We start from the raw sequence: 26,471 nt of genomic DNA on the forward strand, positions 1-26,471 counted from the left end.
ATATGGTCATCTACGTGTATCCATTACAAACGAAAAGGCAGAGTCATGATGACCATCCCACATTCCAGTTAAGCCAGCCCACAATTATTTACCCAGCGAGGCTCAGATCCCACATCAGATATCAATAGGCCCCAATAAACACGGGCATCTCCTGTTTGGAAAACAAGCCATAAAGCAGGAAGAGTCAGGTGTGAAAGAGATTAGCCGGAGGCTCATGTGGGATGAAAAGGCTTTATGGTGTGTCAAACCCTGATGCTAATCACAGGTGGCCGTAGGACGGGGAGCTCGTGAGACCGGACTGACCTGGGGCAGCGGTGCCAAGCTGCACAGGTCACAGAGAAGTCAAACAGAAAGTACATGTGTTCTAAAGGCCCGTACTTGTTTGAAATGTGTAGCCTATGTGAGGGCAACCATAAGATGGCCACCAACCATAAGATGGAACCCACGTAGTCAATGTAAAATATCGTATACACAGTGCATTTATAGCTAAAACGTTATACAAAGCACTTGTACATACCGCATTGACCATTCGCGGTTTGTTAGTACCGGAATAGACAGGGGTAGGGCCCTGTCTCCCACGCGGTCCCAAATTTCAAAGTACCACACTCTCGGACAGTTTCCACTGAACAAAAGCATTCTTTGTCCAGTCCACATCAGCCTCAATGATCTTACTGGGTAGACTGAATAACGTGGGTCGACCAAGGGCCATAAAGTTCGACTTTAGAAATTTCAGCCATGGTATTGATGATGCATGGGCAAGCTCAAGGCAGTCCTCCAAAATGAGTCGATTCAGCTTGGTTTGCGGGTTAGATCAAACTTTGAGCCATAAAATCAAAGGGTGATATAGTATCCTATCAATAATGGACCTCATACCCAGTTTTCATGTGCCACCTCTGCGACTGTGTTATTTGCCGAGGATACTAACCTCCTCCACTATCTAGAGAGGTTGAGCAGAAACATATCCCCAAATATCACACCCGTAAGAAGCAATCAATAAGCACATAACATTATATATTCTAATCATTGCATCAACTGATGTATGGCCTAGACGCTTAGCAAAATCAAAAACACCTTGGATAGCCCTGCCCAAAAGTAGACATTTGTATTCCATAAGCAAGGACCAAATCAGTGAGGCATCAGACAGGACACCAAGATAAGAAAATTATTTCACTTTACTGATATAACTTCCCTTAATACAAAAATGGCCTGGATTTGGTGTTTGTTGGGCCAATGACCATAACATTCAATTTATGAGATTAGTGCTAAAACTCAAATTATAAGTAAACTCGACAAAAATTTCTAAAAGCCTATCCAGGCACATAGCGGTTCTTGAGATAAGCACAGTGTTGTCTACATACAGTAATGCAGCTATCGAAAGCTTACCCAAATGGCATAAATCTTTCCTGCCCTGGAGCATATGCTGACCTGAAAAATTAATGTAAAGGGTGAAAAGGAAGGGGGCTAGAATACAGCCCTGTTTGAATCCTCTTTTAAATCTAGCTGGTTTTGTGCACCCCCCTACCCCCACCATATCAGATCGAGGTGGTCAGGTTACGGTGCAAATCTCTCGACAACAAAAAACAATATTCTTCTCCACCCCCATGGATTCCAGGACAGTCCAGAGCTTATCTCTGTTAACTCTGTCAAAAGCTCAACTAAGATCCATGAAGGCTAAATGGATTGACCCTTTCTTGGCTACAGTGTATGTTGAAATAATCAAATACAAGTTTAATCATTGGTCAGCGAACCCTAAACCAGGCCTAAAACCATACTGTATGTCAGACATCACATTGTGCTGTTTAGCCCAAGAACTCAGTCCATTTAAAATTACCTCCGAGTCGATTAGCGAGATTGGCAGTAGCAGCACGGGTTCTTCCTACAGCCTTTGAGATGGATGGTGATTAGGGAGGGTGGCGCAACAACTCTACATTTGATTTAAACAGGTCACCTGGTACCTCATCCGAAGCTGGGACTTTATTATTCAGAAGGGCTGAAATGGCATCACCTCCTCTCATTTAAACCTGAAATGTCCTCACTCCACTTGATGGCAAAATAAAGGAGAGTGTTCGAGGTCGTCAAAAATAGATTTGAAGTGCTTCACCCACACATCTGCTGAAATATGTGAAATATCCCGGGTTGCCTGGAATAAAGGCCTATTTACAATGTTCCAGAATAGCCCAATGTCTCGGTCTGTACAAGAAAGAATACGCTCTTCCCAAGCCTCTTTACTTAATACTGCTTCCTCTCCTTGAAGGCTAGTTTGTATGCAGACAGACACTGGCATACCACAGTTGAATCCCTGGAAATGTGTTTAAGACCCTCTAGAGGTCTTGATGTGCTCTGATACAGAAATGGTCAAACCACCTTTCATGGGGATGACTTCTGCGTTTACCATGCCTCAAACAACATAGACTTAATAGCTCTACTTATGTGACTCAAAGAAGACAGATCTACATTATTGGGAAGACCTTCTTCCAAGCAATCCCTGAAACCCTCAGCACAGTGCTGAAATAACTTGAGATGAAAGTCCTCTGGCCCAATCATGGTCCCCTTTACTCTGCGTCCTTGATCCTTTGTAGAGCCAACACATCGTACATAGGGGCCTTTATGTGTAACTCAGAGCACCCGTCACAGGCAGCTGTTAGCGGATTACGGTCACCTTGGCCATCCTGCTGTACCTTAAAATCTCTGACTAAATGAAGTCAGCTAGGGGAGACAAAAATAAAATCTATCACAACAGAACTCCTACCTCTTCCTGTAAAAGTCACTACACGTTTTCTTTCTCCCATGGACTACTTGGTATTCAATAAAGTTTAAAAAATCTAGATTAAATTAGCTAACAGAGTTCATCTCTCACCTCTCTGAAAAGGTCACGTTATGCAAAAGAATTCACCTCTTTGAAAAGGTCAATCTATAACGAAAAACTCACCTCTTGAAAAGGTAAACAAACTTTTTTCGTAATAAATCAGCTACAACTTTGGCAGTGCTGTATTTAGTATCGACTTTCTGGGCCATATGTCCAAGGGCTGGGCGATAACTACCGCTAAGCTAGTTAGCGGCAGTTTTCTTACCGCTGTGTACCGCTGAAAACTATCGCCATGTTAGCGACGTAGTTACAAGACGTCGCTACATGGCGATACCTTCAGGGATTGGCGGCCAAAACTGCTGCTAACATTAGCGTGATGGCGATAGGATTTCCAGCGTAATCGGGCGAAAACCAACGAAAGGCCCATTAGCGGCAAAAAAACGCACGTTAGTCAGCCCAACATGAGTTTTTTTCCCCTTGATTGGAAAAAATAGCCTATCTGTCGACCTCGAATAGGAAAATAGGCAATAAAACAATGAAATGCCGAATGGAGCAGCCAGGGCCACGTGCAGCACAGATCAACATCCCCCTCAAGCCACTCGATGACCAGGATGAGAGCCTGGATGCCTCACTGGACCTGCGCCTGGAGCCTGGATGCCTCGCTGGACCTGCGTCTGGAGCCCGGATGCCTCGATGGACATGCGTCTGGAGCCTGGATGCCTTGCGGGACCTGAGCCTGGATGCCTCGCTCGACCTGCGTCTGGAGCCTGGATGCCTCGCTGGACCCGTGTCTGGATCCTGGATGCCTCGATGGACCTGCGTCTGGAGCCTGGAGTGTGATGCGGAGGTGCTGTGGAGTTGATGAGCCGTGGAGGTAGACTTTGAGGCACGGTGATCGCTAGTACCTAGTGTTGAAGTCTGGCAGGTCGCATGGAGACACGTTGCTGACCTGTGTGAGAAGACCGCCTTGTGCACCTTGGAGCTGTTAATAGTAGAGGCGCTCCTGCGCACCAACGTAGGGAGGTCTGGATCGCATACTACGATCCACCAGTACACCGGGGTGCACAGAGGGGATTACCAGCGGTGGGCGGCGCCTCTCTGCATCACAGTACAGATGATGTTGAGCTGGCCAGACGCTTTGGAGGGTGTGGCCCCTGAGCTGCGCCGAACTTGTGTGGAGGGAGCGCTGCAACTTCACACCTAAGGGGCCCCTGCTGCATCAACTGCATTGGGAAGTTCACCAGTGGACTTGGCGGCGACTGCTGTACCCAGGCCTGTGAAATCCCACCTGGCTGAGGCTGCTGCTGGCTGAGTCACAGATTTGGAGAGAGTGCAGCGGATTGCGTACTGGTGGCGATGTCCAGGTAAGGAGAAGGTGGGATGTGTAGCGGAGGAGGCCTGGGGGTCGAGTTGCTCAGGCCTAGCACCTGTAGATGACGCACACCCAGTGGCGGCTCATCTGATATGGCGGTAGAGCATCACCCCACTGCTTTTAAGCAGTGCATGAAGAGGAAAAATCATCACATGATGATAACTTCCTGATGTAATCATGCTATGTTTCCTATGCGGGCGGGAGGGTGGGTAGGGCTGGAATGTAATGTAAAGGCACCAGCGTTATTGGAGTTGCGATGTAATGCCTGCGTTGTAATGGATGTCTCCTGTGCCGAAGGCAAGCCATAGGCAAGCCCGTCTGTGTCCTTCTGCCCTTGGACCACGCTCAGCACCAAGGACCCTTCCTCTCGGGCACTCCAGTGCTACGATGCCAGCACCCTCCTCGCCATCAACCCTGGACGCCACATCACCTCCCAGGACTAACCTCTGCTCTAGACCGGACATCGCCATCACTGATGGCTACTAAATCACCCGCAAGGAGCACCCCAACCGTCCAGGAGGAGGCATTGCCATCACCTACAGAAGAATACTCCGACTGACCATGCACTCTCATGACCCAACTGTAACCATGGAACACCTCAGCTTCCAGATGCGGACCAACCCCAACCCCATCCTCTGTGGTACCCTCATCTGCAGGCCCCCTGGGCCATGGAGCCCCATTCTCCAATACCATTGTAGACCTCATTGCACCAAAGACTCTCCTATCCACCGACGACATCCTACACTGTGAACTCAAGTTCCAGCTGGACAACCCCAGTGACCAGAACACCACCCCCTCCTGGGGAGCTGCCCAACATCAGACTCAAGCAGCTAGTCACCGCTGCAAGCCACATAGCAGGACACACAGTCGAGCATATCTCCTCCGCCAGCAGGAAATTCAACTACAGCCACACCACCGGGCTCTCCTGGACTGACCATCATTGTATACATCATGTCTTCACCATGCTCACCATACACCACCGCCATCATCGCCCCCCTCGTAGCTGGATCAAGGCCACCGAAGAACATCTTGTCAACTCCCTCAGCACCACCACTCCGCCAACGCTTACAGATGATGACAGCACAGCGCGCAACCGCCATTGATGGATCTCCAACTGCACCGACACCCTGGCACCCCTCAAGAATGGGCCAGGCAAAATTAGCACCACGTTGCGCCTTATTTGCAAAGCGGCGCATGTAGCCATATGCGTGACCTTGTGAAGCCCTGTTTCAAAATATATGGAGCGACTTGACACTCCATCCGCCTGTCGCACAGCCAATTCGGGAAAAATCCAACAGACTCTGTTGCCAATTTAATCATCCATTTTTAATCTTTGTTAAATTAATCTGAATCCATCTAGTTCATTATATTTCAACTGTTTTGCAACCCAACTAGTGCCACAATCCGCACCTATTTAACCACCTTCCCTGTGCTGTCAATGCTTTGCACCTGGCTGTAATTGCCTCTTAAACGAGCCCTTCGTTTAAGAAAAAGGAAAACAAGTCCCATTACCCATTGCAAAGTGCTTCAAAAAAGCTGCTCCACAATTTGTCTTTTCTATGTCAAAACTTTACATGTTGTTGACAAATCTATATTCATGTTAAATTTGAAGGCCCCTTTGGACAGTTTGCACCCACAAGACAAACCAGAATACGTACTGTTAGAAATAATAAGTAGAGTATCATATGGAAGGCTTATGGATTACATCGAGTTCACAAGTGGAAGCCAGTCCGTGTTTTCAGCATTTCTCAAATGTTTATGAAGAACTGAATATGAGTGACATCGTCGTTATTAATGTACTTTGGACACATAATATTTTAAACATCGATTTTTCAACAACATGCAAAGTTTTGACATAGAAAGGGCAAATTGTGGAGCACGTTTTTTGAAGCACTTTGCAATGGGTCGTGGGACCTGTATTCCTTTTTTCAAAATGAAGAGGCAATTACAGCCAGTTGCAAAGCACTGACAGCACAGGGAAGGTGGTTAAATAGGTGGTGCTTGTGCAGAGCCGGACTGGGAACCGAAACCTGCCCTGGTAAACTGCTAAGCCCCCCTCCCCCCCCTCGGTGAGGGGAGGGTGCAGCCGAGTAGTTTGCGAGGGCCGGTTTCGGCCGATTTTGTTACAGGGGGCCAATATTGCCAGCCCCCGGTAACAAAAATGGCCCTCCAGGTGCCCAAACCCGGCCCCCACCCTAGCGGCCCACCGGGGAAACGCCCGGTGCCCTTTATGGCCAGTCCGGCCCTGGGCTTGTGGCACAAGTTGGTTTGCAGTGGGAGATGGAGGATATCATCTAGTTTAAATGCTTGCAATAGCATTCACTTCTTGCAGGTACAGATGAACTTTTTGGGGGTTTAAGAATAATATGATATAATGTGGGTTGCCTTTTCAGTTTCCGTGGGGGGGACAGAGTTTCACTCAGGGTTGGGTTCGGTAAGGTTGAGGTACAGTGCACAGGATGATGGTGGGTGTTGGTATGAGTGCTAGGTTTTACACAGAATTTCGTTTTTTGGTCGTGCATTAAACACAGATTGTAACTTCAGCATTCTTTAGGGTGCATGTCCAAAGGTCATAAAGATTAACAGTGGGTTTAAATTACATTTGTAGCTATCCCTGATGAAGGGCCCACGAGCCCGAAATGCATTGGGTAATAACGAACATAGCTGTCCAGGATGAACTGTTTTCACCTACGCGCTGCGGAAAAAGGCCTGGATTGGTATATCTGTAGCATCAGAAACTATGGGGAAACATGCAGCCTTTCATATGAACAGAGAAAAGTGTGGAAATATTACGAACTAGATGGATTCAGATGAATTTAACAAAGATTAAAAATGGATGATTAAATTGGCAACAAAGTTTGTTGGATTTTTTCCAAATTGGCTCTGCGACAGGCGGATGGAGTGTCAAGTCGCTCCATATATTTTGAAATTACGTGAAGCACTGTTGGATCACAATGCAGAGCCTGTCAGAAAGCACATTGTTAAAGTTTGAGATCAAGTTAAGATGGATTATCAAATAAGGAGTACATCCTGCCACATCGATATTCTTGTGAAGCCCTGTGCCACATCATACCTGCATCAGGTATGAAGTATGCAGGGTGTGTGTTCACACGCGAAAAGACCTCATAGGAGTGGCACAGTGAAATCCCTCAGATTTCACTGTGACAATTGTAAGACAGTACTGTGTAAGTTCCTTACGCCTGCCTGATGGCAGGCATAAGCAGGATGCAGTGCCACAGGGATAGGCTAGCCCCATGCATTGCTGGAGTTGCGTCATGCTTGTGACACGACTGCAGAAACGTGTGACTTTAGCGCAGACAGATACGTCAGGATTCCAGACCTATCTGTCATTACTTGCGACATGGAGCGCTATCCAGTGAATACAGCGCAAGAAGGGCGCAGTGAAAAGTGTTGCAACGCTGTCTTGTAGCAGTGCTGCAACACTTTTCATGATTGAGGCCCAGGAATCGATGGTGCACATTCCTGCCCTCTAGTTTTGTCGCAGGGCAGTGCAGCATCATTGCTTGCAGTGCTGTCCAGCACCAAAACCTGCTGAAAAGAGGCCCCAAGTGTTATCTGCATTTTTGAGACAAGCTATTTTCTGGTCTTAAAAAACTGCACAGAAGTGGCGATCTTTAGCATGGATGTTTTCGCTGGAGAACTGCTTCTAACAGAGGTTAGCCACAGCTTGTACATACTGCGATAAAAATATTGCCGCAAAACTGTCTGAAAAGTGCCATTCAGGCGGCATTAACTCCTTGTACATATGCCCACATCATCATATTCATCACAATTCTCACTTCTCAATCCCTTCACACAGCCCTTTCATCCATCAGGATAGTTTAGTTTCTCTCTCGTAATCCCTTCCCAGCGCCATGCACTGTGCATTTGGAAAAATTCCTCACCTCACTTTCTATCACTAATGTCTACAGCACTCATGTGGTCTAAACTGATCTCCTTTCATTAGTGTCTTTACCTATATAAGTGTAGTAGAATGAGCTGTTCATCATAGTTAAAAGAACATTTGCGTTAAAGTGAAAAGTTGATGACAACCCTACTGTTACCAAAGATATCAGACAATTATGCATAGCAAAAGGAAAAACACAGGCCCAGTGACACTTTCCATCACAGGCATTATTTACATAATTGTTAAAGCTCTTTCTCTATCTAACCATCTCTCACGCACTACTATAGTTACTCTCTCATAAAGTCACTATTATTCTAACACAGACTTTCTATTCCCCTCCTCTGTTTCACTCATTCTCGCTCTCACTTCCTGTATCTCTCTCTCAAGCACATACACATACAGGATTTCTGCCTCATTCTCTCCCTCTTGTTTCTCTTTCTCTATCACTGTTTATCCTTCCTCTGGATAAAATTCTTTAAATTCAGTTACTTCCCTCACATAGTAACCCCATCTTTCTTTATCACATATTTATTTTGTCCCCCTATACACACATCTTACTTCAGACTTTCATTCTCTAGCTCTAGTAGAACTAAGCACCATCTTAGCACCACCTAAACACCACCGCAGCGCCACCACCTCATCATGCCTCACCACCACCAGAGCATCACTCAGCACCACAACAACATCACTCAGCACCACCGCAGCATCACTAAACACCTCTTCAACATCAGCCCAGCATCACCTAAGCACCACCACAGCACCACCTCAGCATCAGCACAGCACCATACCTTATCAAAGAGTTGGTCTCTGCCAAGGTGGAATGCAGTGAACAAGAGAGTAACCTAAAGCAAGCCAAGGCTCATTCTGCTGACCTCCAGAAGACTCTTTTTGATGAGCGAAAAGAGTTGGCAGAGATAGAAACTGAGGACCAAAGCCAACTTGTTGAACTGGAGCAGCAGCACCAAGAGAAGGTGGGCTGGACTATATTTGGAGAGGTTAGACATTATGTCATAGTCCATTTTTTGCCTCTGCTCTGTCAAACCTTTCAATCGTTTTGTTTTTCAGTAGCCTTAGCCCAACAGCTTTCAACAAACTGGTCAATGTACATCTGAAGGGACGTTATTGTACTGCTATGGGATGTTGCTTATAATAACTTGTTTGATGTTGAGTGTTTTATTTTGTTCCTTGCTTTATTTGTTCTAAATGTGCCAAGTTACCCACCTTTGATGTCTCTCTTACAAACCACTTTAGCTGTTGCAGAAAAGAGCATTTTTTTATCACTCAACCCTTATGGTTTATAGAGCTATATAAAAAAATCCCTTAGGAGGGATTTTGATTCCTACCTATAGTGATTTGAGGTTTTAATCAAATCCTCCAAAGGATGTTTACTCTGAGGACAGAGCAGGCTGTCATCAAGATAGCTAATTTTGTGTATGTTTTCTGCAGCCTGAATACCTTCAGCGCTGAAAAGAGTGATTATAGTGAGCACTTATCAAGGGAAATAATATGACTGTCTTGTAGTAGGATTTTCTGTGTTGGAAATTCCCCTACATTCCCTTTTTTGCTACACACATCAGACCTTTGGTGTCCTCCTCAACTCTCACAATTAACCCCTCGCTTTCCAACCATGTCCTAATTCATAAGACATTCCCCTGATCCCCAGGTCAAAACAAAAATGTCATAACCTTACTCCTCTCACTTGTGACATTTTAAGTGAAACCTTTAATGGCACACTTTAGTTCCCTTTGATTTTCAACCCAACGCCGTATTTCCTCAAGACTCAGTTTTGCACTCTCAACCTCTTCAAGTGTAGGGTGTTATGCTTTTATAAATCTGCAAAGGCCCTCAATACCTTTATCACTCGCCTCAAAACCCCACCATACAAGAAAAAGACCATAGGTGGTATATCTTTCTCTGTTCAAGCAGTCAAACTATGGAATTCACTACCCCCAAACATAAGATCCATGGATAACTATCTTATCTTCAGAGGACTACCCAAGAGTTGGCTCTATCCTACAGAACCGCCATACTCAAACACTAATGTTTAGCAAATCCCTGTATATGTAAACATTTATAATTTGATTAAAATTATGTATCTAGATATGTGTATTTCTTTGTACAAATATGCATAACTATGGTTTTTAAAACATAGAAATGTTTTAGGTCTGCTTAAAAAATGTATATATTACTTATGGTTATATGTATGTATGTGTGTATGTATATATGTAGATATATGTATGTGTATATGTGTGTATACATGTTTATAGATTTATATATATATATATATTATTCTATGCTCAACATGTTTATAAGTCACTGCATAGTTTTTATATAAGTTATTTGATTAGATGCTATGGGTCCCTACTTTCTTTATCTATCAGAATTTGTAAATATCATAACTAGTTTATCTACAAGTGCTTCACTATTGAAATATTGAGGAAACGCCTGAGCCTCAGCTTGCCGCCTCAAGACCTCTAGAGTTGGCTTTCTGTGCCATGCAGAACTCCTCCCTGGTGGGCCCAACTTCAATTTGCCATCCAGTAAGCTCAGGCAGGTCTCCGAGAGCGACTGTGTCCCCACCCCTGGTCAGCTGAGGGGCGGCCTCCTCAGGAGTCCCGTAAACCTGGACTGTGGTAACTTCAGGGGCAGGATTCCTGCATCCCTTGCCCTTCTCTTCCTGGCAGCTTCCTGGGTCTTTGTTCTAGGCTCCAGGCTTCCTTGACTCTCCTCTTGGACAGTGATGGACTTTGTGGTCATACAGACACATTCAGTTAAGCCTAAAATCTCCATGTGTGACCTGAGACCCTCTTCCTTCCAGACAGCGTGCTCTAGTTTGTTGCCAAACAGGCAATCTTCAGGCATGGTACGGCTCACAGCTATCCAAATCTTGGATTTCGCCTGTTGAAAGGGTTTTCTGTAAATAGATCCTTAGTACAACCTTCCCACCACCATGTACTTAAATGTCTTCAGGATTGTCCTTTGGGACCTTTAAATTCTGTTGAACTAAAGTTCGTAACTAAAAGTGTGTTATATCTAGAGGCAATCCCATCTGCGTGAAGAATTGGTGCGATTGGGGCATTGTTGTGTAGATCTCCATTTCTGAAAAACATGGAAGAAGGTATCATGTTTAAAACCAAACCTGACCTTTATCCCAAAGGTAGCTTCTATGCTGGACAGAGAATAGATTATGCTACCAGTATGTTTCCCATCTCGTCCTTCTCTGAAGATCTATTGCACCTCTTGGATATGAAAAGGTCATCAAATAAAGTGTTGAGAACTTTATGGCAACACATTTGCCACACTGGAATTAATTTTATTGGGAAAAAATGAAGGTTTCTTATTGACAAATCAAGGGAATATGTGCAATGTGACCTCAAACTCATTTTGCCTTTTTATTTTCCTAAGTATGTGTAATGAATTGGGAGGATTCATATTTCTCGATAACATTGGCTAGAAAGGGAAGACTTGTGATGGGGCGAACATTGGTGGAGGTCAAGGTTAACTTTCTTACGGAGTTAATGTTAATGTTAATTGGGATTTCTATAGCGCATTATCACCTACTGGTCTCTAAGCGGAGTTGGGGTACATGTGCAGGTTTAAGACGGGATGATTCAATGCCAGTCTGAAGAGATAAATGTGTGAGGACAGGCCAATGAGCAAAAAGAGCTAAACAAGGTCTTTGGAAATAGAGAGGGAGCTGGATCCCTGGAGTAGGAGCAGGGTTTGCAATCAGAGATAACCGCCAGAGGCGAGTCTGCTGAGATATGGGCGAGTTCATTCCAAGGAGAGCTCAGTTTGGTGTTAGGCTACCATGTGGAATTAGGAGGAGGGATGTTGTAGAGTCCTGCCCTTATTGTGAAAACTTCGGAGTCTTATCTGTTTTGGAAGAAAAAAACGTTATATCAGGAAGCATCTGGACCAGAAGGGGGATGCACTGGTTTGAGACATAAAGCGTGCTTCTTGGGTCTTTTGTCAGGGAGGTTAGTTTGTGAGTTCAGGCAGCTGCTCTGGCTGGGAGGATGGGTTAGACCTGGGTAAGTGTCTGGAGTGTTTTTGGATTCTCAGTCGCCGTCCGGGAGCGGATAACCCTGCATCAAGCATATCACGTTTGGTTTGAGCCTTTGCGTCAGTGTGGGGGGAGGCAATGTAGCTTTGAGTAAATAAGAAAATGGTCAGACCAGTCCAAGGTGATTGGATCAAGGGTTTGGACACCATCTTGTTTGGTGTTAAGGTCGAGGATGGAGCCTCTGCTATGGGCATGTTTATCACAACTCGAAGGTCATCGTTAGCTGAGAGAAAGATGCCAGGTCACAAGTGATCGGGCCAGAAGGGTTGTTCCACCTCATGTCGAAATCCCCCAGAAGCATGGAGTCAAATGGGGAAAGATTGGCGGTGAGGAGTTCAAAGAGCGTGCTTAGGAAAGTGCTTCCAGGGGGTGGTAGATAGTAGCTAGTCTCAGCTCGATGAGGTTGGTAGGGGGCGGATTTATGAGAAGGGGTTTAAAGGGGTAGGTTAGTGCAGGAGCAAGGCAAAAGGACCCCATTTCACCCGGCTCAATCTTTCCTGTGGGACAATTTGGGTGGACGAAGATGTCTATGATGTACTGAGAGGAGTGGTTAACCGGGGTTTCACTAGGACAGAAAACATCAAGAGTGGGGCTGAGTGCATTAACAGAGATGTTGGGGCAGTTGGAAGCTGCAGCGCTGCAGTTAAGGAGAGCACAGTTGAGAGAGAAGAAGAGCCGGGAGTCAGGGTAGCTGCCTTGGGAAACATCACTCTTGATGAGATCAGCATGACAGGGTCTTCGAGAGAGGAAGGAGGGGGTCTCACAGAGATGGATCAGAGGGATAGGACGGAATTGAGCAGCAGAACAAGAAGGGGGAAGAGATGTGGGGAATGCGACCTATGGGGGTGGGAGGAGGTCACTGAGAACGCATGTGGAGGCCCATCGGGGTCAAATGCAGGAAAAAGCTTAAAGGGTGTGTGAAGCCGGGGAGAGACAGGGTCGAGTGGAATCCAAGGTTGAAGTTTCCTGAACGTGATCTGACTTCTTTTAGTTTATTAGGAAGCTCCAGGGTAGTGGGGGGCGGTGTAGGAGGAAGGGATGGGAGAGAGGCTAACTGCTAGGTGCCGGGTCCAGAAGGGCTGAGTAGGGCGTGGCTCCCTAGAGAGGGGGTGGGTGGGAAGGGATGGAGGGGGAGGGGGCAAAAACGGAGGGAGTTTAAAAGGATAGAAATGGCGAGCTGGCATTTACATGAAGGGGGGTCGCTGGAGGGGGGTGCAGTAATTAAGACAGTTCGTGCAGTTTAGCTGGATGCCAATTGTAAATGTCCACAAGGAACAGGCATGGATGTGGAAGGGGTAGAAAGAGAGGAGGGGGGGCAGTTCCTGAGAATATATCTGTAAACAGTCTGTGGGGGCTCATTAAAGGCACACTTTCAGTTTTCACGTGGTAGGAGCTGGGAGGGGGTGGTGGGCAGTCAGGGGCATAGTATTGGTGGTTCGGTCAGTGCAATGAGGCCTGGGTCCAGCTGTCTCTGCGCCAGCTGCAGTTCAAGTGAAGGGCTGCCCGCTCATATTGGGCTAGTGCCTCCCTGGGTGCTGGTTCAGTGGTGCCTCCTTCTCGCTGAACTGGGGAAGAGTCACTGTCAGGCAGGGGCAAGAAGGAGAGAGGGGCCCAAGACATTCACTATGCAACCTAGCATTGAGACGCCATATACACGGGGCTGGTCATACAAAGGTGGTGGAGGACAGGGAAATGAGGAAAAAGAAAAGTAAAGAAGGAGACTAGGATGGAGTGAACGAGGAGAGGAAGGAGAGTGGAAAGGGAGGGAAGTGAAGACAATGTGTAGATGTGAAAGCAAAAGGAAAGAAAAGTATAGGCGGGGTGATTGAAGGGGATGGGTGGGATACGGGTAGAAGAGCTGCTTAGGGAGAAGTGAGGGAAAGAGGACAGGATGAAGAAGACCAAGGAGAGAAGAAGCACTAGTAACTAAAGAGGAAGGACACAAGGTGAGTGAGGGAGAAGGGAGAAGAGACAGTGGAAGTGGATAGTGGGGGGACATTGTAAGTGCAGAAGAGGATGAGAGGACAGAGGGGTGGAGGAAGGGACCAAAGAGGTAGACCTAGGAAGGTGGAGCCCTTTTAGCGGGGACATGGCTGTAATTAGTGCAGCAGATGCAGTGGCTTCGCGTCCAGGGTTGCGGGGAAGGGGGGGGGGGGGTGGGGGTGCGCACTACACTCTAATTTTGGCTATCTAATAAATAATACCAACCGTTGGGTAAAGGGGACCTCTTTATTTGCTTGTGTTAGGGAGGATGGATGGCCCCTTTGCTAGGCCACCGGGAATATGGCAGTTCGGAAGAGCTGGTGCGAAGTGTCACGTGTGAGGGGTGAGTTGGATGGAGCGGGCGCCTGATTGGTAGTGAAGATTGTAAGAGGGGGGTGCACTGCAAGGGAGAAAGCTTGGAGGTGAGTGTATGTAGTGGCTACAGGGAAGGGGCACAGTAGAAGAAGGGAGTGACTAAGTCATAGAAGGGGCATTTGGAAGATGTGAGTGAGGAGGACTGGAGAATTAGGGTGTAAAAGTGAGTGTTGCGCATTTATTGAGTCCGAAAAGGGAATGGAGAAGACATGCATTGGATATCAAAGAGAGACATGGAGAACGAGTGGGTCGGATACCTGGAGAGACTTGCACACAAGTGGCGCCGGGGACGCCACTGAGATGGGGAAAGGAGGGACTGAGGCGCCACAGGTTAATATCAGGGACAGTGAGCGCCGCAGACTACGCGGCGCCGCCATAAAAAGGCCGAGGGGCACAGGAAGCGTACACTGGAAGAGCAAGAGCAAGGGCAGAGGGAGCTCTGGATAGCAAGGAGGGCATGAGGGACAAAGGGAGAATGTGACACCAGTGAGTCTATTAGCGATGACCATAAGTTAAAAGAACGAAACCAAGTGGCATAGGGAGCAGGGGATCCTGAAGGCGAACGGGAAACAATCCTGACTTGGAAGCCGGCGGCAGCTTGAGGGCTTCTGTGAAACCCGTGTCCGCTTTGAGGAGAGCTGCGCTGCCATATGATGATACCTTTTGCATTTGGTGCCAATGGCCGGAAGGTGGTTTCGGATGTGAACCAATTACTGCTCCTCCCACCCAGGCTGATGGCCACCCCTCCCAAGCCCACCCGCCCCGCCCCTCCCTGCCCCTCCCTGCCCCTCCCTGCCCCTCCCTGAAAAGATATATCGGAGACAGAGAGAGAGTACAAAGAAGACGTGGGTCTCGGTTTATTGAGCACGAGCTGAGCCCCCTTGGTTTGGTTTTCGGAGCCCTCGCCTGTTCGTATTCCTTAAGACTTCAGTGCTGGCGTGTGGTAGAGATGGGCACAGGTGGAGGGCGGTGGGGGCACCGACGTTTTCGTGCACCCCCTTTCCAGGACTCCCCTCACCCCTCCGATCCACACCCACCCCCAGAATAAGAACATGGGTCTTTTTCTTAGAGTTTTTGTACGTTTATAAAACAAACAAAATATAAATTATGGTACAGAGAACGGAAGAGGCGGGCGAGGCGGCCGGCGCGGGGCCGATGTGCGGGCCGGTGGCGGGGGCGGGGCCGGCCTCACCCCCCGGGCAGGTCTGGAAGGGCGCTTTACTCCTGGTCCTTGTCCTCTCCGTGGGTGATGACGTAGCAGATGTTCTTGTAGTCCACGTTGCCAGCGACATCAGGGGGGAATGCGGTCCACATGTTCTTGATCTGTGGGAAAGAGAGAGGTGATCAGGAGGGCGCAGTGGTCCAAGGGGTGATAATGCACACGAACTCGGGGAGCCATGGCAGCAGCTGTAGCGCTATGATGCACGAGACGGGATTTTTAAGAGCTAAAGCACCTGCTGTGTAAGCGTTCGAAGCCCCCTGCACCCAATGGGTGATAGCTCTGCTGTTTGAATTGTGTACAACCTGTGTGTCCTGAAGAACAGGTCACCTATCTAAGGGCTGGGTTAGACGTAAATGTTGAAAGGTTGTCTAACGACGTTAAGAGCCGTGTATCTAGAGAGATAGCTCTGCTGTCTGGCTGCTGTAAGAGGCATGTAGCCAGAGGGGTAGATGTGCTCTCTAAGGGTCTTTAAAGCTCTGTATCCTGATGGATAGCTCCGCTGTCTAAAGGCTGCACGTTGCCTGTTTTGAGGGATAGTTCTGCTGCCTAAGCGCTGTATTGTGTACTCATCTTGCGGGATACTCCTGCTGACGAAGCGGCTGCAGATGTACTCTCCTATGAATCTGAGGGACTGTGATATTACACCTTCGTTACATCCTTGAGTGGGGGGGGGGGGGCACTCTATTTGCGCTTCTCTGGGGTGGACGCCTGGTGTGGACCGTACATGTGTGTGCAAGCGGTTGGAGCGTCAACGAAACAGAAAAGTATCAACTCACCTCTTCTGGGGTGAATCTGTCACACTGGGTGGTCAGCAGCTCCTCCAGACTGTGGGAGAGAAGGAGGAGAAAGAGAAGGTGAGAGGAGAAGAGAGGAGGGGGCAGTAAAGAACGGGGTGAAGTAACACTAGAGGAGACGGGGTGGAGGGAGGGAGGGCCGTTGCAGAGGCGGAGAAGGGAGTTAAGTAGGGAAATGAAGAGAGACATGGATGAGGCGGGGGCTGGTGGTGTAGGCAGAGATGGACATTGGTGGATAGACTAAGGAAGTGGGAGAGGAGGCAAAGTGGGAGACAGAGGAACCAAGGAATGAGGAGGGGGCGCGTGCGGCGTGAGTAGGAGAGATGTAGGGGCAGGTTAGGGGCTGTATGAGGAGGGGTGCCCCGGGTGGGTAAAGCGAGAAGGAGGGCGCGCTACTTACAACTGCTTCTTGATGGAGCCCTTGCCCTCGGGGTCAAGGACCTTGAAAGCGCCGGTGATGACGTCCTCGGGGTCGGCACCTGTGGGGAGAGGCAGGTGACACAGTGAGGGGTGAGCGACGGGCTCTGTGCGCCGTTTGCCAATAGTGCTCAAATGAAGACCCCCACAGGGGTCAGGGGCCAGACTTACCCTTCAGCTTCTCACCGAACATGGTGAGGAAGACGGTGAAGTTGATGGGGCCGCTGGCCTCCTTGACCATCTCATCCAGTTCCTCATTCTTCACGTTCAGGCGGCCTGTGGGGGAGAGGGAGCAGCAAGGTGAGCCGAGGGTCGGGGCGCCGGGCCCCTCAGATGTATGGTGTGCAGGGCCACACCTTCGTGCGCCAACTACCTGCTTCCAGACTCCCCGGGCGGGAGTTGTGTAAGGCACGCAGGACTAGAACCTCCCCATGTGCAATGCCCCAGTGGTACCGGCCAGCTGACACATGTAAGGTACTCGTGGACGTTACTGGCCATGATGCGCTTGGAGCTCAGCTGAGGTATCCCATGGTGCAATGCTCCACTGGTACCGTCCATCGGCCAGCCGGTACATCTATGGTACCAGTGGGTTTGCCCAGCCGCCCTGGAAGGTTTGAAGCCCTGCACCACAGCAGATGCCGAAGGACTACTCTATTTGTTCTGGTTTCAGGATCAGGTGGGCGCACTGAGAATACCCCCACCCCCATGCACTCAGGGAAATTGTGGGCCGACATTCCAGCCCTCCTTGAGGATATTTTGCTGAGGTACCAGAAATACTTGCTTAGAAAATGGTGCGTTGCAGACTAATGCGATCTCGGAAATAAAGTGACCTTTGATGGCACTAAGCCTGGCCCCGCACCCCACCTCTATACATTCAGAGAACGGGCAGGCTCACTCACCCATGGCGGCGAAGGTGTCCCTCAGGTCCTCCTTGTCGATGATGCCATCCCTGTTCTGGTCAATGACGGTGAAGGCCTGGAGGGGAAGCGAGGCAGAAGGGAGTGTTAACGGGTGCGCCATCATTGGGAGGACAAAACACCGCAGCATTGGCATGCACCAGCAGAATGGGGTGCATAGAACATGGCACAGTTATTGGACAGCAATCAGCCCGGTGTGGAAATCACCTGTAATGGAAGTATTTTATGGGAAGAACCTGGGAATATCTAAGTTGTTCGAAGCACCGTCGATAGATGGGGACACCAAAGTGAAGGGGTGTCTTCTCCAAAGTGGCCTATCGCAGTGGGAGCAGCACTGTTGGGGTGCTCTGTCCCAAGGGACTCCGGGGAGACCCATCGGAATAACGCCCATCACAACTGCACCGTGGAAGAAGCCCTTTCTGGTGTGTTACACCTGTGCTTGTGAGGTTTGTATAAAGATCTCAGTTGTGTTTGCGTATTCCTGAATCTCAATGCACAGGTGGTGCTTTTGTGCTTCTAGTTGCTGTGTGAATGTCTGCGGATTGCTTGTGCCTGCTTTTTTTAATGCGTGTTCTGTTGAGCCGATGTGCCTGCTGTCGCCCTACGAGTCTCCATGATCATGTCTGCCTGGCTGCATATGTGTCTGGCTTAGCATCTGTGTGTGCTGTGGTTTGCTCTACTGTTGCAGGTGTTGTGTGTGTGTATGTTGCCATATATTAACTCTGTTGTTTTTGAGTCTCCCTGTGTTTGTATGTGCTGCCTTCTTGTCTGTGTCATTGTGTGAGTGGGGAGTTCTTTGTAAGTGCTTGGGTGGGCAGGGATTACTCTGTTTATTTATGTGTTCTTATTTGTGGTGTGTGTGTGTAGGAGTGGGACGCTTAGCTTGTCTCTGCGTGTCCTTATGTGGTAGTAGTGGCAGTGCCTAATGTTCCTGTCGGTGGTGGTTATGCGGTGCGAGGTGGGTGTGTCGGTCCCTTTGGGCGGGGTCACCTGATCTCAGGATATTCTGGGCCTCTGGGTTAACTGCGTTTCTGTTTAAGGAGCCTTGGGGTGTAATTCAATGCTCCAGTCAGCTGTCTGCTCCCTCAGAGCCCCCCCAAGTTCGACAGCTGTCTACCCCCGCCCCCTCCTCGCGTTCTGCTGATGGAAGGAATGCTCTTGCGCGAGCGCTGGTTGGTTGCTGTCTGTCTTGGCATGTGCTTCCGCTTATATCCGTCCCCTGATCTCACCCACAGGTGGGCATGCCTGTGGAGACACCGCTGCCACTTCCCAACCCTGAAGGGTGTTGTATGTGTCTACGCCACGCCCCTCTCTGGGAGACGCTGGGCAAGAGAAGTAGAGATGTCCCTTTTCAGGTGGGAATTGCTCAATCGGCCCTGTGTGTTTTTAATCTGCATTATACATGTAAGACTACAAGTACCAGAATGCAAAGTACAACAAAAACAGACAGTAGGACTCGGAAAGATGTTAACATCTGACTTGAAACATCCTGAGTTCTAGGCTAGCCCGTCATCACTCTGAGCCGTCGTGGGCCCCCACAGGCATCCCACTGGCGAGGACACGCCCGCACATCTTAAAGTGTAGGGCTTACCCCCCGCCTCCAAATCAACAGAGTAAATCGCTTATGCAAAGGACTGGGAGGATGTGAGTACCTGGGGCTAGGGAGCATAGAATGCGGTGAATCGGTGAAGTCAGTCAGTGAGGAGTGGCTGAATCGAGCGGGTCAGTGCATGTGTGCGGTCCCTGCGTGTCCTACAGCCCCCTCCAAAAGGTGATTCCCTCCTTTGAAGTGACTGTGTGCGGAACGCCGCCCGCGTTGCTTCTGCCCCCTACTGTAACCTTTAGGAGTGGGGAGTGTGGTTCACATCAGCCGGATTTTGATAGCTTAATAAGAGAAATGACCAGGTTTTTGGGGTAACTAGAGACTAAGGGATTTTTCCACCCCACATCCAAACTGGAACAATAGAATGCCCCCATCCTAAACTGATCACCTGCCACTGACCCTGCTCCCAGTCAGGCCTATGGGCAGGGCCACAGGAAGTCGGCACGTTTGGGGTGTTTTCCGCATAGCTATGTTGTTGCCACATGGAGAATATTCAGCAATTTTAACAAAAAGCTTAGCCGCAGAAGGCCCATCACAACAAAGGTTGCCTGATAATCTTTCTGTTGCTTTTCGCTCTATTTGGGCGTCAGAATTCTACTAATGAGGTGAAACCTTTGCTAAGATAGTGTTAAAGTGTAAAAATGACTTAATGAGGTAATCATATCACAAAATGTGCCTCGCTATGCCAAATAATTTGCTTTTTCTTGCCGTACAATGTAGTGAGCCCTGCCGCATAATGTGGTTCCCTGTCATATATATTTCACTGGCCCTGCCTATGTGACATAAGTAAACTGGTCACTGAAGGCTGTAGGGATGGCCTTTCCCCCATCGACCCTCGGATACACTAAGCTGGGAGGAAATATGCGGACGCCCTGAACTCCTCTCCTGCATCCGATGGAAAAGATGTCGCTGGCTCCTCAAGGCACACTCACCTCCTTAAACTCCTGGATCTGGGTTTGGTCGAACATGGAGAAGACGTTGGAGGAGCCGCCTTCTGCTGCCTTCCTCTTGGCCTTCTTTGCGGGTGCCTGGGGAGAGAGGGCAGGGGGTTAGAGGGGCCGGAGGGCGGCACACACTCCCTCGGAGCAAGCCAGGCCTTGCCGCCGAGGCATCACTGCTCCGTGAATGCAGACACTCGAGATTATCTCGCCCCTTACACCATGGGAGCAGCCAGAAAGTAAAAATACCCCCCACTTTGAAACAAATCTTTAATGACACTGAGCGCATGAAGCAAGTAACCCCGACACTTCCTACAATTGTTCTCTTCAGATGTACACCCTACTATCCAGCCTTGCGTTGTCCCACCCTTCGATTCACCCATTCTTTAATCCTTCACCCCATCTTTCTGTTATTCCAGCAACCCGCTGATGTTCCATCTTTACATCATTTCACTGATTAATTAATCTGTCTTTTCACTCATAAACCCACCCTTTCACCTTTCCATCCATCTGTCTACTCATCCTTTCATCATTCCATCCAGTGACTATTTCCTTCACACATCGATCCATCCTTTCACACTTCCATCCATTTGTCATTCACTCTTTTTTCCAACCTTTCACCCATTCTTCCTTTCAACCTTTCACTAATATTTTATTTCACCTCTCCATCTAAACGTTCCCCCTTCCAGTTCTCCACCCTTGCACCCTCCATTTGTTCTTTTCAATCTTCCTTCCTTTCCCTTTTGTTTTTCAATTCTATCTACCATCATTTTTTCATTTTCTCGTATTTGTTTCCTCACATTATCTTTCATTACCCACTCACTTTATTTGCTGCTCTATCTGTTGTTTTTAAATGTGCTCGCCATTTCCTTTTCCTTTCCTGGGGCTCACGTACCAGCAGCTGGCCCCCACCTCTTTGTCTTGCCCTTCTCTTACCTTGGACATTTTATGGCAGATTGTCTGCAGACACAACAGGCCAAATATAGTACGAATCAACGTTTACTGGGACACACATTACTGGGCCACCGGGTGCAGTGGCCGCGCCCACGTAAGCTGCTAAAGAGGGGGGCTGGTTCTCTACGACACTGCACACACAGCACGTTTGGTGCCCTGTTTTTGCCGGTCTCCCCTTTACTGCCATACACCATGGCAAGCAGACCGTACAAGGTCTCTACTTTTGACCCTCATGAGACGCCCCGGTCGTCCTGTGATATTACTGGCAAGAGAGGTAAGCTAGGAAAGAACCCACTTTCGACTGCTCTACCCCCACAAGCACTGGAAAAGGTTAAATGTATATATATATAGTACATTTGCGCTGCTTCGCCCCTTGAGGATTACAGGGCTGCCTGCATAACCCGTGCAATGAAGGGGGTTGCTATTGGTTACAAAGAAGCCGACCCAGGATTACAGGTACTTGTAGATGAGGCGACGTATTTGAGATCACCCAAAGAGTGAGCCGAGTCAGGCGAAGTAAGGGGAAGGGAGTTGTAGGAGATCAAACAAGGAGTCAGTAGCAGAGACGGGGTAACGGCACAGAAAAGTGAAGCGTGTTCACTGATGGGACACAGAGAGTCGATTCGACTTCAGTGCAGGGGATCAGAGCTCCCTTCTAAAGGATGTGACTGAAACCCCCAGTAGGCAGAGGACCCTAATTATGACAGACCCAACTGGGCACACGCCAACATTCTCAGTTTTTCATCCCCTTGTTTCATCCCTCAGAGGCTCGAGGGAGCAGCTCTAGTGGAACCGGTGACTAGCCAAAGAGCACCCGAGCAGCCCATCTTTCAGCCATGACACCCCTCAGAGTCCGGTAGGGTGACAGCCCTGGGCGTCCCGGATGGAGCGAGTTGCCACTCCAAGTTCCACAGCTTCGGGGAGCTGCCCTGGCGGCGCCAGGTGAACCCCCGGCCCGGACAGCAGTCCCTGAAGTCCCACGAGGGAGCGAGGGCTCCTCGGCCTGCGGGAAAAGTCCTCGTCAAGCCGGGCAGAGACCACGCATCTTGGCCGCAGTCTTATAGCGCCTCGAACTCCAGTGAGGCCGCCCCAGTGATCGTCTTCAGATAACCCTCCGCGAGCCCCTCGGTGAGCTCGGGAGGCCCTCGGACAGGCCTGTGAACATCCTCGGAGATCCCGTGGGCCGGTGCCCGGCTGTCCTCGGCCACCTGTCGGGACCCTTCCTCGGTGGCCCGGACGCCTGTCGGGCAGCCCCATGGTCGTCGCTCCACACTTACCATTGCTCAGCTGGTGCAGGTGGTGATGTTCCTGGAAGACTGGAGGCTGCCGAGTGACATACTTCCACCCCAGGCCCGGGCCTTATATACCCCCCTCCTCATTAGCATGCGGGCCCTAACTTTAGCAGCATCTTCAAGTTTGGCTCGGGGACCCTTGGGGAGGGCGACGGAGGGAGGGCTCGCGTTCCCAGCACAGAAATAGACCCCCGGGCTACTGGCAAGACGTAGAACTCCTTTATTGGACACAGAGGCAAGGAGGGGACCCGGGCCCACGCGGCCGGACTGGGACTTCAACGCCTCAGCACATATCGGGGGCCCCTCCAAAGATCATTGGTGCCCAGGTGTGGGTGCGACGGGAGTACACACCGTGGCGATGTGCAGGCACAAATGTGGGCACTAAGGGGTACACTTTGCGTTAAATTAAAACACCGAATCTTTCCAGGAAAAACTATAACCATAGGGGCATTTTACATATTCCCCACAGAAGAGGCAGTATTCTAGAATTATACCCTCCTCTCACAGTAGTAGTGGTGTACTGCAGTGCCACCCACCCTAATGGAAGGGATGCGGGTCCTTTTGCCCCCTACTTTGGTGATAAAAAACAAAATTGGGGTTTAGCTCCTCACTTCTGGGCCCGGTGCTGCTGCACCTGTGATAGCTAGGCCCCCGCGCGGCAGTGTTCACGCCAGAAACTCCTTCCAGGACCTTACGCACCCGACGCACTGGCGGGAAAGTCAGGCTGCTGTGGTGACATGCTGGTTGGCCCTTTGATATCCCAGTTTCTTTGATCCCTGCCTGGGGGGGGGGGGGGGGGGGGGGAGCAGGCTGCTATTTGTTTGAATTCCCGACAGCTGAATGGGTCATGCCTGATAGAGACAGATTGTTTGACTTCTTGATTCCCCCCCCCCCCCCCCCCCCCCCCCTCCGCCATATTGCCTGGCTGAGACTCGGACCTCTAAGAATTATCCATGCGTTTAGTTTATAAAGATGAATCATAAAAGAAATACACCCTGGAAGGGACTTGCTTCAAATCCAACATGCACTTTCAACTCCCTGAGAAATCTCGATGGCTGAAAGGCCAAGAGCGAAACACGTGTCGGAAACAATGCACACCTTCACCTGTGCTCTGCAACGTTGAGCCAGGATCCACCCTATACACGTGTTTGGAAAGTTACATAACAAATATTGGAACGGCAATACGTCTGACATTGTAAAGCTCCTGCGATGATTACTTAAAAAATATTTTTTATTGCATGCATACATGAGAAAAAGAAAGAAAAAAGAAAACACGCTGCTGCCTAAACCTAGCAGCGATATGCTTGCTAAATTTTTAGATAAAAAATAAAATAATCACATATTATTTTAATAGAACTGGTCAGGTGCTACCTAGAATACTGAGGTACTTAGAAACGTTATAGCAATTCCATTTAGTGTTAAAATACACATTACAAGAAAATATGCTTCTTCTAGACTGATGACTGTAACCTACATACTTTTACATACAATGGTGATTACAAAAATAACAAGCATTTACAATGCAATGGTCTCGGCATTGGTAAAGTTAGAGCTATTGGCATTGCTCATGACATTATTTTTGTTTATGTTTTTGTTTTTAAAACATGTAGAGAAACGGCATTGTTGTTTACAATGTCAATAGCTTAATCAGTGTGTGTGTAGGTGGCTCTGTGTGTGGGTGCAAATGCAATAGGTCTTGCATTTGAGAGTGATTAAGCTATTGACATTGTAAATAACAATGCCATTTCTTTAAATGTTTTAAAAACAAAAACATAAACAAAAATAATGTCATGAGCAATGCAAATAGCTCTCACTTTACCAATGCCGAGACCATTGCATTGTAAATGCTTGTTTCCACCTGCCGTCGCGCCGTGAAAACAATGAACAGTCAACATCTGCAGATTCGCAACAAACCCGGGCACAACGTCCCTAAAAATACACAACCCTTTCGACACCCAAAAACCCTATTGCTATACTACAACAATCCATAACAAACAAAACTACTTAAAAACAAATCGTCTAACACTACACCCAAAATCAATTAAATAAAAAGATGTAAATTTGCGTACTGTTACCTAATAGCCGAAGTGACGCCGCTGCACCGGACCAACCGTACAAAAATGGGCACCTAACAAAGAATTAGATATTACGCATAGACATATTATATTTACCTACAAACAACTCTGAAAGTCCAACTTTAAACGTAGATACAAAATGCACTTACCTGTTTCTAGCTGCCTTCCGCCTTCCGTAGCATCTGAAAAACAATGAACAGTAAACATCCGCAGATTCACAACAAACAGCGGTCCAACCCCACCAAAAAGTTCCCCACACTTCCGACGCCAAAAACCCCTATTGCTATCCTCCGAAATCCATAGCAAATAAAACGACATAAAGATAAAACGTCGAACACTACACCAAAAAGTTAATGCAGTGATGTAAAATGGCATACTTTAGCTATTCGTTGAAGTTACGCCGCAGCACCGGCACGACCTTACAAAAACAGACACATAACAAAGAATGAGATATAAATCATACCATATTCTATTTACCTCCCACTAACTCTCAAAGTCTATCTCTAAACGTATATTAAAAATCCACTTACCTGTTTGTAGCTCTGTTCGCCTACCGTTGCATCGGGAAAACAATGAACAGTCAACATCCGCAGATTCAGAACAAACCCTGGCCCAACCCCACGAAAAAGAGCCCACACTTGCGACGCCAAAAACCCCTATTGCTATACTACTAAATCCATAACAAAGAAAACAACATAAAGACAAATAATCTAACAGTACCCCAAAAACTATTTAAATAAAACGATGTAAAATTGCGTTCCCTTACCTAATAGCCGAAGTTACGCCGCTGCACCGGGAAGACCCTACCAAAACAGACACATAACCAAGAATTAGATATGAGACATAACCTAATCTATGTACCTCCCACTAACTCTCAAAGTGCAACTTTAAACGTAAAATACAAATGCACTAACCTGTTTCTAGCTGTCTTCCGCCGACCGTTGCATCGTGAAAACAATGAAAATTCAACATCGGCAGATTCACAACAAACCCTGGGCCAACACCAGTCCAAATACACAACACTTCCTACGCCCCAAAAACCTCTTGCTATACAACAAATCCATTACAAACAAAACTACCTAAAGTTAAAACGTCTAACAGTACCCCCCAAAAATCGAGAAATGAAATGAAAAAAAAATGGCGTACTCTTACCTAATCGCCGAAGATACACCGCTGTGACGCCACGACCCACACCGCTGAAGCCCTGTAAATAAACAGAAAACAAAACAGAATTACTTCAAAAACATACAATATGCCTTACCTAACTCCCGCAACCCCCACCATACTTACCGACTAAAGCGCTCCCTGCAGCCGCTGCACCGGTACGAACCTCCTAAAACAGAGACATAACAAACACTTTAAAAAAATCACAAACATATTTTATTTGCCTCATAATTACTCTCCAACTGCAACTTGTAACGTATAAAATATATACACTTACCTGTTTGTCGCTTCCTTCCACCGGCCGTCGCGCCGTGAAAACAATGAACAGTCAACATCTGCAGATTCGCAACAAAGCCTGCCCCAACCCCACTCAAAACACATACTTTCGAGCACCCAAAAGCCTTTTGTTCTACTACAAACCCCCTAACAACCAAAAAAACCTATAAATAAAAAGTCTAACAGTACAATCAAAAATAATTGAATTAAATGCTGAAAAATGGTGTACTCTTACCTAATAGCCGAAGTGACGCCGCTGCACCGGACCGATCTTTCAAAACTGGACACATAACAAAGAATGAAATACTAC

The 26,471-nt window shown here is 48.1% G+C and overlaps 1 protein-coding gene across 1 annotated transcript; it reads right to left on the bottom strand.

Moving 5' to 3' along the window:
- Positions 1-15,337: 15,337 nt before the first annotated feature.
- Positions 15,338-22,691, bottom strand: MYL11 (myosin light chain 11). The gene is made up of 7 exons (XM_085618469.1): positions 22,632-22,691; positions 20,395-20,490; positions 17,842-17,917; positions 17,114-17,218; positions 16,926-17,004; positions 16,508-16,556; positions 15,338-15,832 (listed from the first exon to the last, which is right to left on the bottom strand). Exons 1-7 carry the CDS (start codon positions 22,632-22,634, stop codon positions 15,728-15,730), a joined length of 513 nt encoding a protein of 170 aa, XP_085474595.1. The 5' UTR covers positions 22,635-22,691; the 3' UTR covers positions 15,338-15,727.
- Between the last annotated feature and the right edge of the window lie 3,780 nt (positions 22,692-26,471).

Source organism: Triturus cristatus, chromosome 7, assembly GCF_964204655.1.
Source record: "Triturus cristatus chromosome 7, aTriCri1.1, whole genome shotgun sequence".
Lineage (NCBI taxonomy): Eukaryota > Metazoa > Chordata > Amphibia > Caudata > Salamandridae > Triturus > Triturus cristatus.

Coding starts and splice junctions, on each gene's coding strand:
- MYL11 (XM_085618469.1), bottom strand. Junction 17,005..17,113: donor GTTCGGTGAGAAGCTGAAGG/GTAAGTCTGGCC, acceptor CTCTCCCCACAG/GTGCCGACCCCGAGGACGTC. Junction 15,833..16,507: donor ACAGATTCACCCCAGAAGAG/GTGAGTTGATAC, acceptor TCTTTCCCACAG/ATCAAGAACATGTGGACCGC.